The 12,953-nt window shown below is 38.8% G+C and overlaps 1 protein-coding gene across 1 annotated transcript; it reads left to right on the top strand.

Annotated features, from left to right (window-relative positions):
- Positions 1-991: 991 nt before the first annotated feature.
- On the top strand, positions 992-11,674 carry LOC105948123 (extracellular calcium-sensing receptor). The gene is made up of 6 exons (XM_031891777.1): positions 992-1,246; positions 3,207-3,503; positions 6,180-6,407; positions 7,284-7,407; positions 9,416-10,284; positions 11,546-11,674. Exons 1-6 carry the CDS (start codon positions 992-994, stop codon positions 11,672-11,674), a joined length of 1,902 nt encoding a protein of 633 aa, XP_031747637.1.
- Positions 11,675-12,953: the final 1,279 nt, after the last annotated feature.

Genomic DNA, 12,953 nt, shown 5'->3' with positions numbered 1-12,953 from the left:
GTCGCCCGCGGCTATTATTTTGTCGCGCGCTATTGTTTCGTCGCCCGCGGCTATTATTTTGTCGCCCGCGACTATTCTTTTTTGACGCCGGCGACAATTTTTGGACGTGCGGCGAATCCGTGCCGCGAATCCATGCCTGGCGAAACTTTTCGCCCATCACTACTAGTGATGAATTTCCCTCATTACTACTCCTAATGACACTTAATAACAAACATTAACATACATTTACCAACAAAACAAAAACACATACTCCTTGGGGCAGATTTACTAATCCACGAATCCGAATCCCTAATGGGAAAAAAATCGGATTTAAAACGAAAATTTTGTGACTTTTTCGTATTTTTTGCGATTTTTTCGTTGCCGTCGCGACTTTTTCGTGAATTGTCGCAACTTTTTCGTAGCCGTTACGACTTGCGCGAATTGTTGCGACTTGTTCGTATTGAGTGCTAGTAAACGACGGCCAAACCTTTCCGATTTTTTGCAATGGCTACGAAAAAGTCGCAACAATTCGCACAAGTCGTACCGGCTATGAAAAAGGTGCGACAATTTTCAAAAAAGTTGCGACGGCGACGAAAAAAATCGCAAAATACCGATCATTACGAAAAAAAACGCATTTGGACGCTTTCGATCCGTTCGTGGATTAGTAAATCGCCCCCCTTATCTCAAGGTTTGTTACAGAAGATTTACTCTTTATATACTCAGTTCATTATTAGTGATCACTCTTTGTGAAAATTTGATTGGTATGCTCTCATATATCTTCCTCCTTTCCTCCATACATAAGGACTACTGCCATTTTACAAGCTTAATCATTTTGTAACTTAAAATGTAGCTCTAATAAAAAATGGTAAAAATAGAAGAAACAAAAAGGAGAACAAAAAAAACATTTTAGTAGTATAATGTAGAAGTATTTCTAGATTTTTGTTATAATTGGGAATTATTGTATATTTCTAACAGACCTTTATTTCGGTATGTCACCCACCTCCTGGCCTTTATGTATGCTATAGAGGAGATCAACAACAGCACAGAGCTTTTACCCAACATTACTGTAGGATACCGTATCTATGATGCATGTACCAGTGAAGCAATAGCATTAACGAGCACTTTCAGCTTATTATCTGAGGAAGAAACTCCAGCTCTCAACTATATCTGTCAACTTGATCAGAAGTTGGTGGCATTTGTTGGCCACTTGTTATCGTCTATAACTTACATCACTGCAGAAATCACTCAGCTGTATGGATACCCTCAGGTACAGACATGTAAAAATGATTCTTTCAATAAATTGGCAGTTGTCTAATGAAATGACAATACATTTATCAAAACCTGTATTTAAATTCTTTCTACAATTTGTGGGGGCTTTTTGCACTAAAACTCCCAATATCCAAATTGTGGCTCAAAAAGTCACCTTGAATCCATGCCTGAGAAAAATGTTGCTCATTAATAACTAAATAAAGAATATTAATGCACTGCAAACAGAAATATAGACCACAAACAAATTAAACTAAACTGGTTAAGGGGATGGAAGATTTAAACTATGAGGTTAGACTGTTAGGGTTGGGGTTGTTTTCTCTGGAAAAGAGGCGCTTGCGAGGGGACATGATTACTCTGTACAAGTACATTAGAGGGGATTATAGGCAGATGGGGGGATGTTCTTTTTTCCCATAAAAAGGCCCCCCCTTTAGATTAGAGGAATGGAGCTTCCATTTGAAGCAGCGTAGGGGGTTCCTCACGGTGAGGGCAGTGAGGTTGGGGAATGCCCTTCCTAGTGATGTGGTAATGGCAGATTCTGTTAATGCCTATAAGAGGGGCCTGGATGAGTTCTTGAAGAAGCAGAATATCCAAGGCTATTGTGATACTAATATCTACAGTTAGTATTAGTGGTTGTATATATGGTTTATGTATGTGAGTGTATAGATTGGTAAGTATAGGGTGTATGTGCTGGGTTTACTTGGAAGGGTTGAACTTGATGGACTCTGGTCTTTTTTTAACCCTATGTAACTATGTAACTATGTAAACCGTTGAGACAACTTCATTCCCCTTGTATAGAGCACTGTAGGATTTGTATTACATACTGGTAATATTTCTCCCTTCCACCATACAGTAGATTAATTACACCAGCAAACATTTAATACATAATTATATTATGTCTGTCAGTTTATGGTACATTTAATAGCAACTACATAGTACAATACTATATTGTTATAACTTAGAGAATTAAGTTTACAGCTTATTCATATGGAATCGAAAGGGGGTGGGTTTAAAAAATATTTTTTAAGAAATAATTTTCTTCATTTACATGTGTAGGGTTTATGTGCACCTAAAATTGTATTATGGCTAAATATTAGGATATTTTTGAGACTATTCTGTGGCCAATTTATTGCTACATATTGCTCCATGCATATTGTATAACATTTCTACGTCTTCTATTGGTAAATGCAATTTGGACCTTATCTTAAATTGCTCCAGTTAATCATAGAATAAATAATTATGCTTAGTGATGAGCAAATGTGCAAAAATTTCAGTCGATGGGCATTTTTTCATGGCGACTTTTTTTGTGGCAGCTATTTTTTCACTACCATTTTTTAGTGGGGTGTTCACGGTGAAATTTTTGCTGCAATTTCGCTAAATTATTTGCAGATGATGAAATGCAGAATTTCCCACAAATCCACACCTGGCAAAAAAATTGCTTAACACTAGGGGGCACATTTACTAATCCACGAACGTCCGAAAAGCGTCCGAATGCGTTTTTTTTCGTAATGATCGGTACTTTGCGACTTTTTCGCTAATTGTCGCGACTTTTTCGAGCTCTCAATACGAAAGTTGCGATAATTCGCGAAAGTTACAATAGCAATGAAAAAGTCGCGACAATTCTCCAAAGGCATAATGGCAATGAAAAAGTCGCGACAATTCTCCAAAGGCATAATGGCAATGAAAAAGTTGCGGCAATTCACAAAATTTGTTATAGCTATGAAAAAGTCGCGACAATTCGCGAAAGTCGTACCGGTTACGAAAAAGTTGCGACAATTTACGGGAAAGTCGTAACGGCGACGAAAAAATCGCAAAAAATACGAAAAAGTCGCAAAATGTTCGTTTTCCAATCTGAATTTTTCTCATTTGGATTCGGATTCGTGGATTAGTAAATCAGCCCCTAGTTATGCTTTTAGATTTCTAAAATTCACTATTTTACAAATTTACAAAATTTGTTTCAGATAAGTTACGGAGCTCTGGATCCCGTGTTTAATGACCGTGTCCGTTTTCCATCCATTTATCGTACAGTTCCCAATGAGTATTCCCAGTTTAGAGTTATCATCAAATTACTGAAGCACTTTGGCTGGACTTGGGTGGGAATCATTGCATCAGATGATGACAGCAATCGCCAAGCCAGTGAGGAGCTGAGAAAGGAAATGGGGAGAAATGGAATCTGTGTGGATTTTCTAAAGGTTATCTTAAATTCTGAAATGGAAAACAGTCTGGAGGAAGTTACTGAAGTCATAAAACGTTCTTCCGTCAGAGTCATTATTTTATACCTCAGAACAAGTTCACTGATAGTTTTGCTAAGACTCAGTCCTGTTAAACTGATGTCGGAAAGGGTTTGGATAAACTCCGTAGCTCCAGATATTGTTGCAGAGTATAAATTTAAAGACTTTCTGCATGCTTTCAATGGCTCATTATTAATTTCCCTTCCAAAGGGAGACATCCCAGGATTCAGTAGCTTTCTTTCTCAAGTCATTTGGACTGATATGCTAAAGAATACATTTGTAAATTATGTATGGGGCATAAATGTAGGCTGTGCTGATGTTTTCCTTTACAGTGTTAAGAATTTTACATGTCCAAATACATACAGGATAAAAGAATATTTGTTGCAAGATGAGACCATTACCCACCGTATTAAATACACAATATACATGGCAGTGTATGCTCTAGCCCATGCCTTAGACATGATGCAATTACCTACAGATTTTTTGAAGCAGTCTCCTAAAAGGAACATTGGCCAAATGAGAATTAAGGTTGGTGTATATATCTGCCCCTGTTGCAAAGAAACAAATAAGAAAGTCATTCAGTATCTGAATCCCACAAATACTTATTTATCTGAAGTTTTCCTGTTTATACCAACTTTTTTTCTTGTTCTTTCTCGACAGGAGTTTTTTCCCTAAAATAAATTTTTTACTTATTTTCTGAAATTATAAAATTAATAAAAAGGTGAATTATTTACCACCATTTATTCTTGACAGAAGAAACAGTTGTACCTGCCAACAATCATTAGCATGCAGCTATAAACATTTATACAATGAGTGAATACTGTACAGGTATCGGACCCCTTATCCGGAAACCCATTATCCAGAAAGCTCCGAATTACGGAAAGCCTGTCTCCCATAGACTCCATTATAATCAAATAATTAGGATTTTTAAAATTGATTTCCTTTTTCTCTGTAATAATAAAACATAACCTTGTAATTGATCCCAACTAAGATATAATTAATCCTTATTGGATGCAAAACAATCCTATTGGATTTAATTAATGTTTTATTGATTTTTTAGTAGACTTAAGGTATGAAGATCCAAATTACGGAAAGACCCCTTATCTGGAATACCCTTGGTCCCGAGCATTCTGGATAACAGGTCCTATACCTGTACCTTACAGATTTGACACAAATAACAGATATGACATAAATAGCTTTATTGAAAACATGATTTTATTGCTTAATTTTATACTGCAAATATTGGGCAAGTTAGGAAAAGAATACTAGGGGATGCCATGGTGCCCGCTCTGAAAAAGCAGTGCTAAAGTTGCTGTAGGTGTTCAGAGTAAAGGTCCCCATACACGGGCCGATTCTAGCTGCCGATATGGGTCCCTTAGACCGATTCAGCAGTTAATCGGCCTGTGTATGGGCAGTACCGACGGGCCTGCCCGACCGATATCTGGCCTGAAATCATCCAGATCTCGATCGGGCAGGTTAAAAAATCTAGTCGGATCGGGGACTGCATCGGCTCGTTGATGCAGTCCCCGGACCGACTTTGCCTATACACGCCGAATTAGCCCGGATTCTCCCGATATCGCCCACCCATAGGTGGGGGATATCGGGAGAAGATCCACTCGCTTGGCGACAACTTGTGCTCCATGCTAAAACTCAAACAGGGAAATGTAATAAAAGTTTGCTAGTTAACTAGTATCTCATTGCAAACAATCAGATGTTTGTTTTCCAACAGCTAATCAGTAAATGCTACCTGATTATTGGTTTCTATTGCTTACTAGACAAGTAGCAAATTTAGACCTTTTATTAAATTTGGCAAATATATTAGTGTAAGGTATTAGAAGACAAGAGATCTCAAACAGACAACTTAAGGGAATTTTCATAGCATTATTGACACATGGTCTCCTTCTTCAACCCTAAGAAAAGTATGTTTGAGATGAGATTGTAAGAAAGGGACAACCACAGGACACCCCAGAAACCCTCATTCATGTTCATAGTGACAGTGTTTCAGTGCACTGCAGAAAAAACTCCAGGAACACACTTATTAGAATTAATTAACATTTTAAAGATTAGATCACTGAGGGCAACAAAGTCTTGAAAAGCATCTATGTGATGTTGGCCATGCAATCACTGAACCACTGCCACAAGTTGATTTGTGCAGCCATTAATATTACTAAGATGATACTCAATGCCCATTCCATTGTCTGATGTTAAGGTTTTGATTACGGGTGCCGTAAAGCATGTTTTGTAATGTACACAATCATATGACAAACAACAAATTTGTTATTTACTGCTAAGAATATCATGGTATTACTTAAAAATGTGGATTGACCCCAAGATTTAATGTATCTTCATCCATAAATGTACTATGTTTATCAGTTTATTTAGCAGATTTTCAAATGAAAAATAATAGACAAAGATACAAGGTGTAGTTCTCCTCTTGGTAATATGTATCCCCAAATATTTTTTTTTGTGAAAGGGTAATTGTTGAAAAAACATTACTACTCATCATGCCCTGTCTATTGATCACTTTTTTGAATTCCAGTAAATGTACCGCCAGCCAATATGAATAATGCTATGCTTAGGCCTTATCAGTTGTGTTTCCAATGTCACCCCCTTCCACATTTGGCAATTTTATTAGTGGCCATATAGACAAACTTTAAAAAAGGAATGTCAAGTAAATCACATTTAAGTCTTTTTTAATTGTAGCTAAACTATTACCTGAAAAACATTCATATGAAAATGGCATCTGGAGAGGAAATATTTTTCACCAAGGATGGAAATATTCCAGGGAAGTTTGATATTCTGAACTGGGTTATTTATGGAAATGGAACGATCAAGAAGATCCATGTGGGGAAATTCTTTCCAACTACAGATTACCTAGTTATCCACGAGAAGGCAATTACCTGGGGCCATTATTTTCAAAAGATGTTAAAGGTTTGAGTTTAAGTGTGGATTTGAAAGATCTGTACAGCTCAGAATCATATTATAAGGCATTTAAATCATGGTGCGTTAAGACAATTTTGCCTTCAAGAGGAGCAGAAGACATGTAGGCATCGCCCCAAGCACAATATTGACTACCATAGTGCATTTGCACTTTTGCTAAGGTTTTACTTACATTATCCCTAGAGTCCACAACTCTTTTTACACTACATTTCTAAGTTTTGCTACACATACACATAGGGGCACATTTACTAACCCACGAACGGGCTGAATGCATCCGATTGCGTTTTTTCCGTAATGATCGGTATTTTGCGATTTTTCGGAAAATTGTGACGACTTTTTCGTAGTCATTCCGAAAGTTGCGCAAAATCTGGCGATATTTTCGTAGCGTTTGGATTCATTCAAGCTTCAGTATGGTGACTTTTCTTGGGCCAGGTTGGAGCTGCAGGCTGCCATTAAGTCCTATGGGAGGCTTCCAAAATCATGCTAAGTCTGAAAGTTTCGCCCGCCGCTTACGAGCGCGCAATATGAAAAAGTCGCGACAAGATACGAGCGAATCGTAATGGCTACGGAAAACGCGTGTTTTTTCGCGCAAGTCGTAATGGCTATGAAAAACTCGAGTTTCTTTGCGCAAATCGTATTGGTAACGAAAAAGTCGCGACAATTTCCGAAAAGTCGTAAAGGCGCCGAAAAAATCGCAAAACATACGAAAAAGTCGCAAAATGTTGTTTTCCAATCGGAATTTTTCCAATTCGGATTCGAATTCGTGTCTTAGTAAATCAGCCCCTTACAGTAATAAAACAGCTTTATAAATACATGTGATATCATATTTGTCATGGCATTAAAGTGACTATGTACATTTTTTTTAAGATTCCAACATCATTCTGCACACAAAAGTGTTCTTCTGGCCAACGAAGAGCTCATCAGAATGGGAGGCCACCATGCTGCTTTGACTGTGTTCCTTGTTCTGAAGGGGAAATTTCAAATTCTTCAGGTGTTTAAGAATCACATTAGTTAAGGAGCACATAATATCAGGTTCAGTTGATGTTTTGTTCTCTATGCTAGCTCTATTTGGATTTTTTTCAGGATTTTTGTTTTTGCCCGGGGGGGGGGGGTTAGCGTTTCCTGCTCCCTTCTATCAGACCGGAAAGGTCTCTCCCACCCACCTCCCCTAGAAGAAGATGATTTATTTATCTCATTTTTGGGTAGATGCTCCAGGTATTCATTTAGAAGATGACTGTGCTGCCTCTTGATGGTTCTTAATTTCTATGAAGAATGGTGGCAAAACTGAGAAACCTATTTAAGGTTCCAAGAGGAACATGCCAACCTGCCGTAGCAGTCTGTTCATGGACAAATTAGACACAATTAAAAAATATTCAACAGGGACACCATAGGACTATTAAATTACTATGCTTATGGAAAAATGTGTACCCTGTATTCAGGGTTTAGCTGGTTTGGCACCTAGCTCCCTAACTGTTTCAAAATGACAGGTAAGAGGGAGAAGAAGGGACTCCTGCCTGCTTCCCCTCAGCCACCCCATGTGAATACTGCGCTGCCGAATGCAGCCAAGCCTGTATTTATGGGGGAACAGAGGTCTCCACACTTGATTCTGTAGTGTAGAGACATCAGATATGAGAAGGGCAGGACAATAAATCTGAAAAGCATGGCGGATTGTGCCTATTTTTGAAATTTGCATCCTTTTTACTATGTAAATGACCCCTGAAATACATAAGGCAGAGGTTTTCTAAATTTTCCCTTTTGTGATGTCTAATATTTGCTCACATCCCCCCTTACAATTATGAAACCCTTGCTGTATCAATCCTTCAGCCATACTTCTGAGAAAATGCAGGGTGACCAATAAATAGTCTCTGAAAATCTTACTGTAACTGGCCGGCAATATAGTTAAGCTGGGTTGAAAAAAGACTAAAATCAATATAAGCTTGCAGCACTACTTATAATGGTAAACAGACATTATTTCTAAATTACCCCCTAACTGTACTTCAGATTGGAACCCCCAGCCCTGGGGCTAACCGCACAGTTTGGGAACCACTGGTATAAGAAGAGATTCCATTTCTCTCATTTATTTTAAAAGCAGAGAAGAAAGATTATGGGCTCATGAATTGTTTTAAATATATTAATACTCTTCAGAAAGTTCAGGTTGGTAGACAATGTGACATATATACATACAATGAACCATTATAACTGGTGGCAACTGTTAACAATAAAAGTATAAACATGCATGGCATAAACATAAGCATGATGTAAACAAAAACTATACATTGCTTTCATAAAATAGCTTTGGATTGGTTGACTGGATGGACCCCCTATTCTTTATTTAATTTTTAGCTGTTCCATATTAAAGTTGGAGCTTATTCAGAGCAGTGTCGGACTGGGGTGCCAAGGGCCCACCAGAAAACCTTAGACCTTAGGCCCACTCTCCCCTTCTCTGGTCACTCTCTTCCTTAAGTCTCTTAATTACTTCTTTTTACATACTATTATCTATCCTTTCCTCCATTTCTTCTGTTTCTTCTCAAATAGAATTGAGTAATGGCCATTGTATAGGCATACAAGGCAAATGGTTGGGTATGCAGGAGGGCCCACTGACACCTGGGCCCACCGGGAGTTTGCCTGGTACCCTGGTGGGCCAGTCCGACACTGATTTAGAGCAAGCGTATGTAAACACAATCAGTTCACTACTAACCTAACAGGGTGCAAAAAAAGAAAACAAAAAATATCCTGCATGAAGAATTGAGGACACAACACTGCCTATATTAAGTAGTGCTTTATTCATAAGGGACATATGGGTTGTGGCATAGGGATATTCCCAGGACATCACCTAGTTTAGGCATCATTCAGACTAGGGAGCTCAAGGGGAGCACGGTGCAGACCTTAGCAAATGACCACTTTATGCTCTTGCACTTGCATCCAGGCCATCAGTAAATGACTAATGTTCCCTGGGGTTTAAGTTAAAAAAAAAAATAATTTTTAATTTCATTTCATAGAACTGGAAATCTGTGTGAAATGTCCTGATGATCACTGGTCTAATCCCACTAGGAATCGGTGCATTAAAAGGATAACAGACTTTCTCTCCTATGAAGATCTTTTAGGATACATACTGTCTGGATGTGCTTCATTATTTATTGTTAATACTGCTACGGTGCTTTTGGTCTTTATAAAACACAGAAGGACTCCTATAGTTCGTGCCAATAATCAGAACATCAGCTACATCCTACTTATGGCTCTTCTGATGTCCTTCCTTTGTACTTTCATGTTCATTGGACAACCTACTGGGGTTACCTGCCTCTTACGGCAAGCCTTGTTTGTGTGTGTCTTCTCTGTTGCTATTTCTTCAATTTTAGGAAAAACTATGACAGTTCTGGTTGCCTTTAAATCCGCAAAAATGGCCAACAGATTCAGGAAATGGGGAAAAATTAATATTTCCGTGGTTATTGTCTTTGTTTGCTCTTTTGTTGAACTTGTAATATGTGTAATTTGGTTAACGATGTCTCCACCATATGTAGAGTCAGATATCAAAACTACACCAGGAAAAATTATTCTACAATGTAACGAAGGTTCAACCATAAGTTTCTATCTGGCAGTTTCATACATTGGTGTATTATCCCTTATTAGCTTTGCTGTCGCTTTCATTGCTCGCAAGTTACCAGACCGTTTCAATGAGGCGCAGCACATCACCTTCAGCATGCTGGTGTTCTGCAGTGTCTGGGCCTCCTTCATCCCAACATACCTGAGCACCAAAGGCAAACACATGGTTGCAGTGGAGATATTTGCCATCCAGGCCTCTGCAGCAGGACTGTTAATGTGTATATTTACTCCAAAATGCTACATTATTTTGCTAAAACCAGAGCTGAATGTTAAAGCAAATCTTACCTTTAAAATAAATCCAAAAATAATGAATAAGTAATAATAAGAAATGATTTATATTGAGGAAGAGTTGTTTTAAGTTGTGGCTCACAGTAGTTTTATGGTTGACTGTATTTTAGGTTTTTGTGCTAAAACTCCCAAACTTGAATTGTATCATCAAATCAAGCATTTACTAAGCTAAAACATTTTTTAAAAAGCTCAAATAAAAACTTTGGCATCTAAAATCTTTTCTAAAATGAATTTCCTGACATAACCCCCATTTGGGTGCCCAGGGGCCAGTCTGTGAGGATGTTGCTGATGACATTTAGAAACCAGCAGATCAGTATGGACATTGTTAACAGGCTCCAAAGAATCTGAGATATTACCTGTGAAATCAAGAGAAAATGAACACCAAGGTCTATTGGGTAATGGTAAGGGTTAAAAAAAAATCTTATGGTCGGGGCTCAGAGACCTTTTAGGAATTCCTTGGCGTCCCACAATGACAAAAGAGCAATTAATTAGCAAAATGATTTCACAAAGATCACATTATTACAAAGCTTAAGAATACTTTGATTACAAATGACTGAGCTTTAGCATCCTTCTGGGAATTTTTTCCCCCAAAGGGCAACTATGAGTTGTTGAAATAGAAAGAGGGTCAAATTTAGCCAAGTCTGTTTACAAATTGATCATTCCAAGAACAGGAAAACTGTAAAGTACATTATTCTTGCCATATTTGCAACCAGGGTGATAGGTAATAAAATTGAAACAGGCGTCCTGTTAAGATAATTATGTGGTTTTTTTTTATAAACCCTCAGATTTTTGTGATATAGCAAAATTTTCCTTAATTAATTTTCCCCACCAGCTCAAAGTTATGCCATTTAAGGCATTTATACCTTGAATATTCCCAGCCCGTCCTATGCTTCTGACTTCAGGAAATAGCAAAACGATGGCTTTTCCTGCCTAATTAACCAACAAATGTTGATCCTCTGCTTGTTGTTGACCTCATTCTTTATAAGAAGGCAAACAACAGAGGGCAGAATGAGCTGCCTGCTCCATTGATAAGGATAAAGGATCTTAGTCAATTCTGGAGGGCTGTAGCTCCTCTTAACAAGCTATCTGATGATGAAGTGTTGAGGATAAACCATCAGAGACGTGCCTCCATCCTTTAGTTCTTTCGCCTCATTAGCCAGGACCTGGAACCAATGACAGTGCCATCTCAAGCTCTGGCCAGGACCTGCAAACTGTTATGTGGTTTTGCATTTCCTGGGCAGTGGCAGTTACCAACAGGTCTCCTTAGACCTCCTTGGCATGAGCCAGCCCACCTTCAGCAGGATACTAACACAAATGCTGAAGTAACTTCTGCCACTCTTATGAAGGCTCATTTCCTTCCCCTCAACTGAAACAGAGTACATAAAATGAGGACTTTTACCTTATTGGTTGTTTTCCAATTTACCTGGGAGCCATTGACTGCACTCAAACCACCTAGACATCATCAGGAGCACTACAGTAAGGGCAGTGGCAGATAAGGAGATTAGTCACCCTGCGACAAATCTTCATTAACGCGGGTGACTAATCTCCCCGCAATGCCATCCCACCGGCAAGAATGTAAATCACTGGTCGCTACGATTTACAGCCTTGAGAGGAAAACTTTGGGCGACTTTGGAAAATCGTAGCAACTCATATGCCATCCCACCTGCGATTTACATTCTTGCTGCTGGGATGGCATTGCGAGGAGATTAGTCACCTGCGGTAATGAAGATTTGTTGCGACTAATCTCCCTGTCTGCCACTGCCCTAATAGGAAGCACTCTCATTCTATCAATTTCCAGGTGGTGTGTGATTACCACCTGTGGATTATAAGAGGGCAATGAGGTTTTCTCTGAAGTATCCATGACACCAGTATCTTGCCTCAGTCAGCTCTCCATGACCTCTTTACCCAAGGATAAATGGCTTAGGGCGGGCTTGTGGGTAAGTAATTCGACCATTTTCCTTATCTGATTAGTCGCCCGTCGCAACTAATCTCCCCACAATGCCATCCCACTGGCTAGAATGTAAATTGCCGGTGAGATGGCATACGCAGCACTGTGATTGCCATCCCACCGGCGGTCTACATTCTAGCCAGTGGGATGGCATTGCGGGGAGATTAGTTGCCAACAACAACGGAGATTTGTCACAGCGTGGCTAATCTCCCTGTGTGTCACGGCCCTTATTCCCTATGAAGATTCATATTCATCCAGGTCATGATACAAAAATTGTGCAACAAATTTTTCGCCATTTCCCGAATTTTCTTGCCGTTTCGCAAATTTTATGGCGAAGCAAAACGGGACAGATTCGCTCATCACTAGTGTCCATAGCTGTTGCAATGGGCAGCATTGGTTTGTTTTGAGTGGTTGGAAATAAATAGTTTCTGTTTACATGAATATGTGTTTATGGTTGGGCAAGGAACCTTGGATGAACATTCTGATGTGGCCCTTTACCCACAATTAAGCTTCATTTGCGTATTTTTTTTCATGCCAGGGGGGAATATGTATTTACTTCCCAACATTCAGATTTATGTTTATTAATTTGTAAATGAAAAACAGCTGACCTAACCAGAGAAGCCATACAAAAGATTAATTACCGTATTTTTCGCCGTATAAGACGCACTTTTTCTTCCTCAAAACTGGGGGGGAAAAGTTGG

The sequence above is a fragment of the Xenopus tropicalis genome, chromosome 8 (genome assembly GCF_000004195.4).
Source record: "Xenopus tropicalis strain Nigerian chromosome 8, UCB_Xtro_10.0, whole genome shotgun sequence".
Classification (NCBI taxonomy): domain Eukaryota; kingdom Metazoa; phylum Chordata; class Amphibia; order Anura; family Pipidae; genus Xenopus; species Xenopus tropicalis.
The sequence above is the reverse complement of the archived record's forward strand: the minus strand, read 5'-3'. Positions and strand labels throughout refer to the sequence as shown.

Excerpts from the sequence above, each read along its gene's own strand:
- LOC105948123 (XM_031891777.1), top strand. The coding sequence starts at position 992 with ATGTATGCTATAGAGGAGATCAACAACAGCACAGAGCTTTTACCCAAC. Across the intron at positions 6,408-7,283 it reads ATTTTCAAAAGATGTTAAAG|ATTCCAACATCATTCTGCAC; the intron begins GTTTGAGTTTAA and ends ATTTTTTTTAAG. Across the intron at positions 10,285-11,545 it reads TGCTAAAACCAGAGCTGAAT|TGGCAGTTACCAACAGGTCT; the intron begins GTTAAAGCAAAT and ends TTTCCTGGGCAG.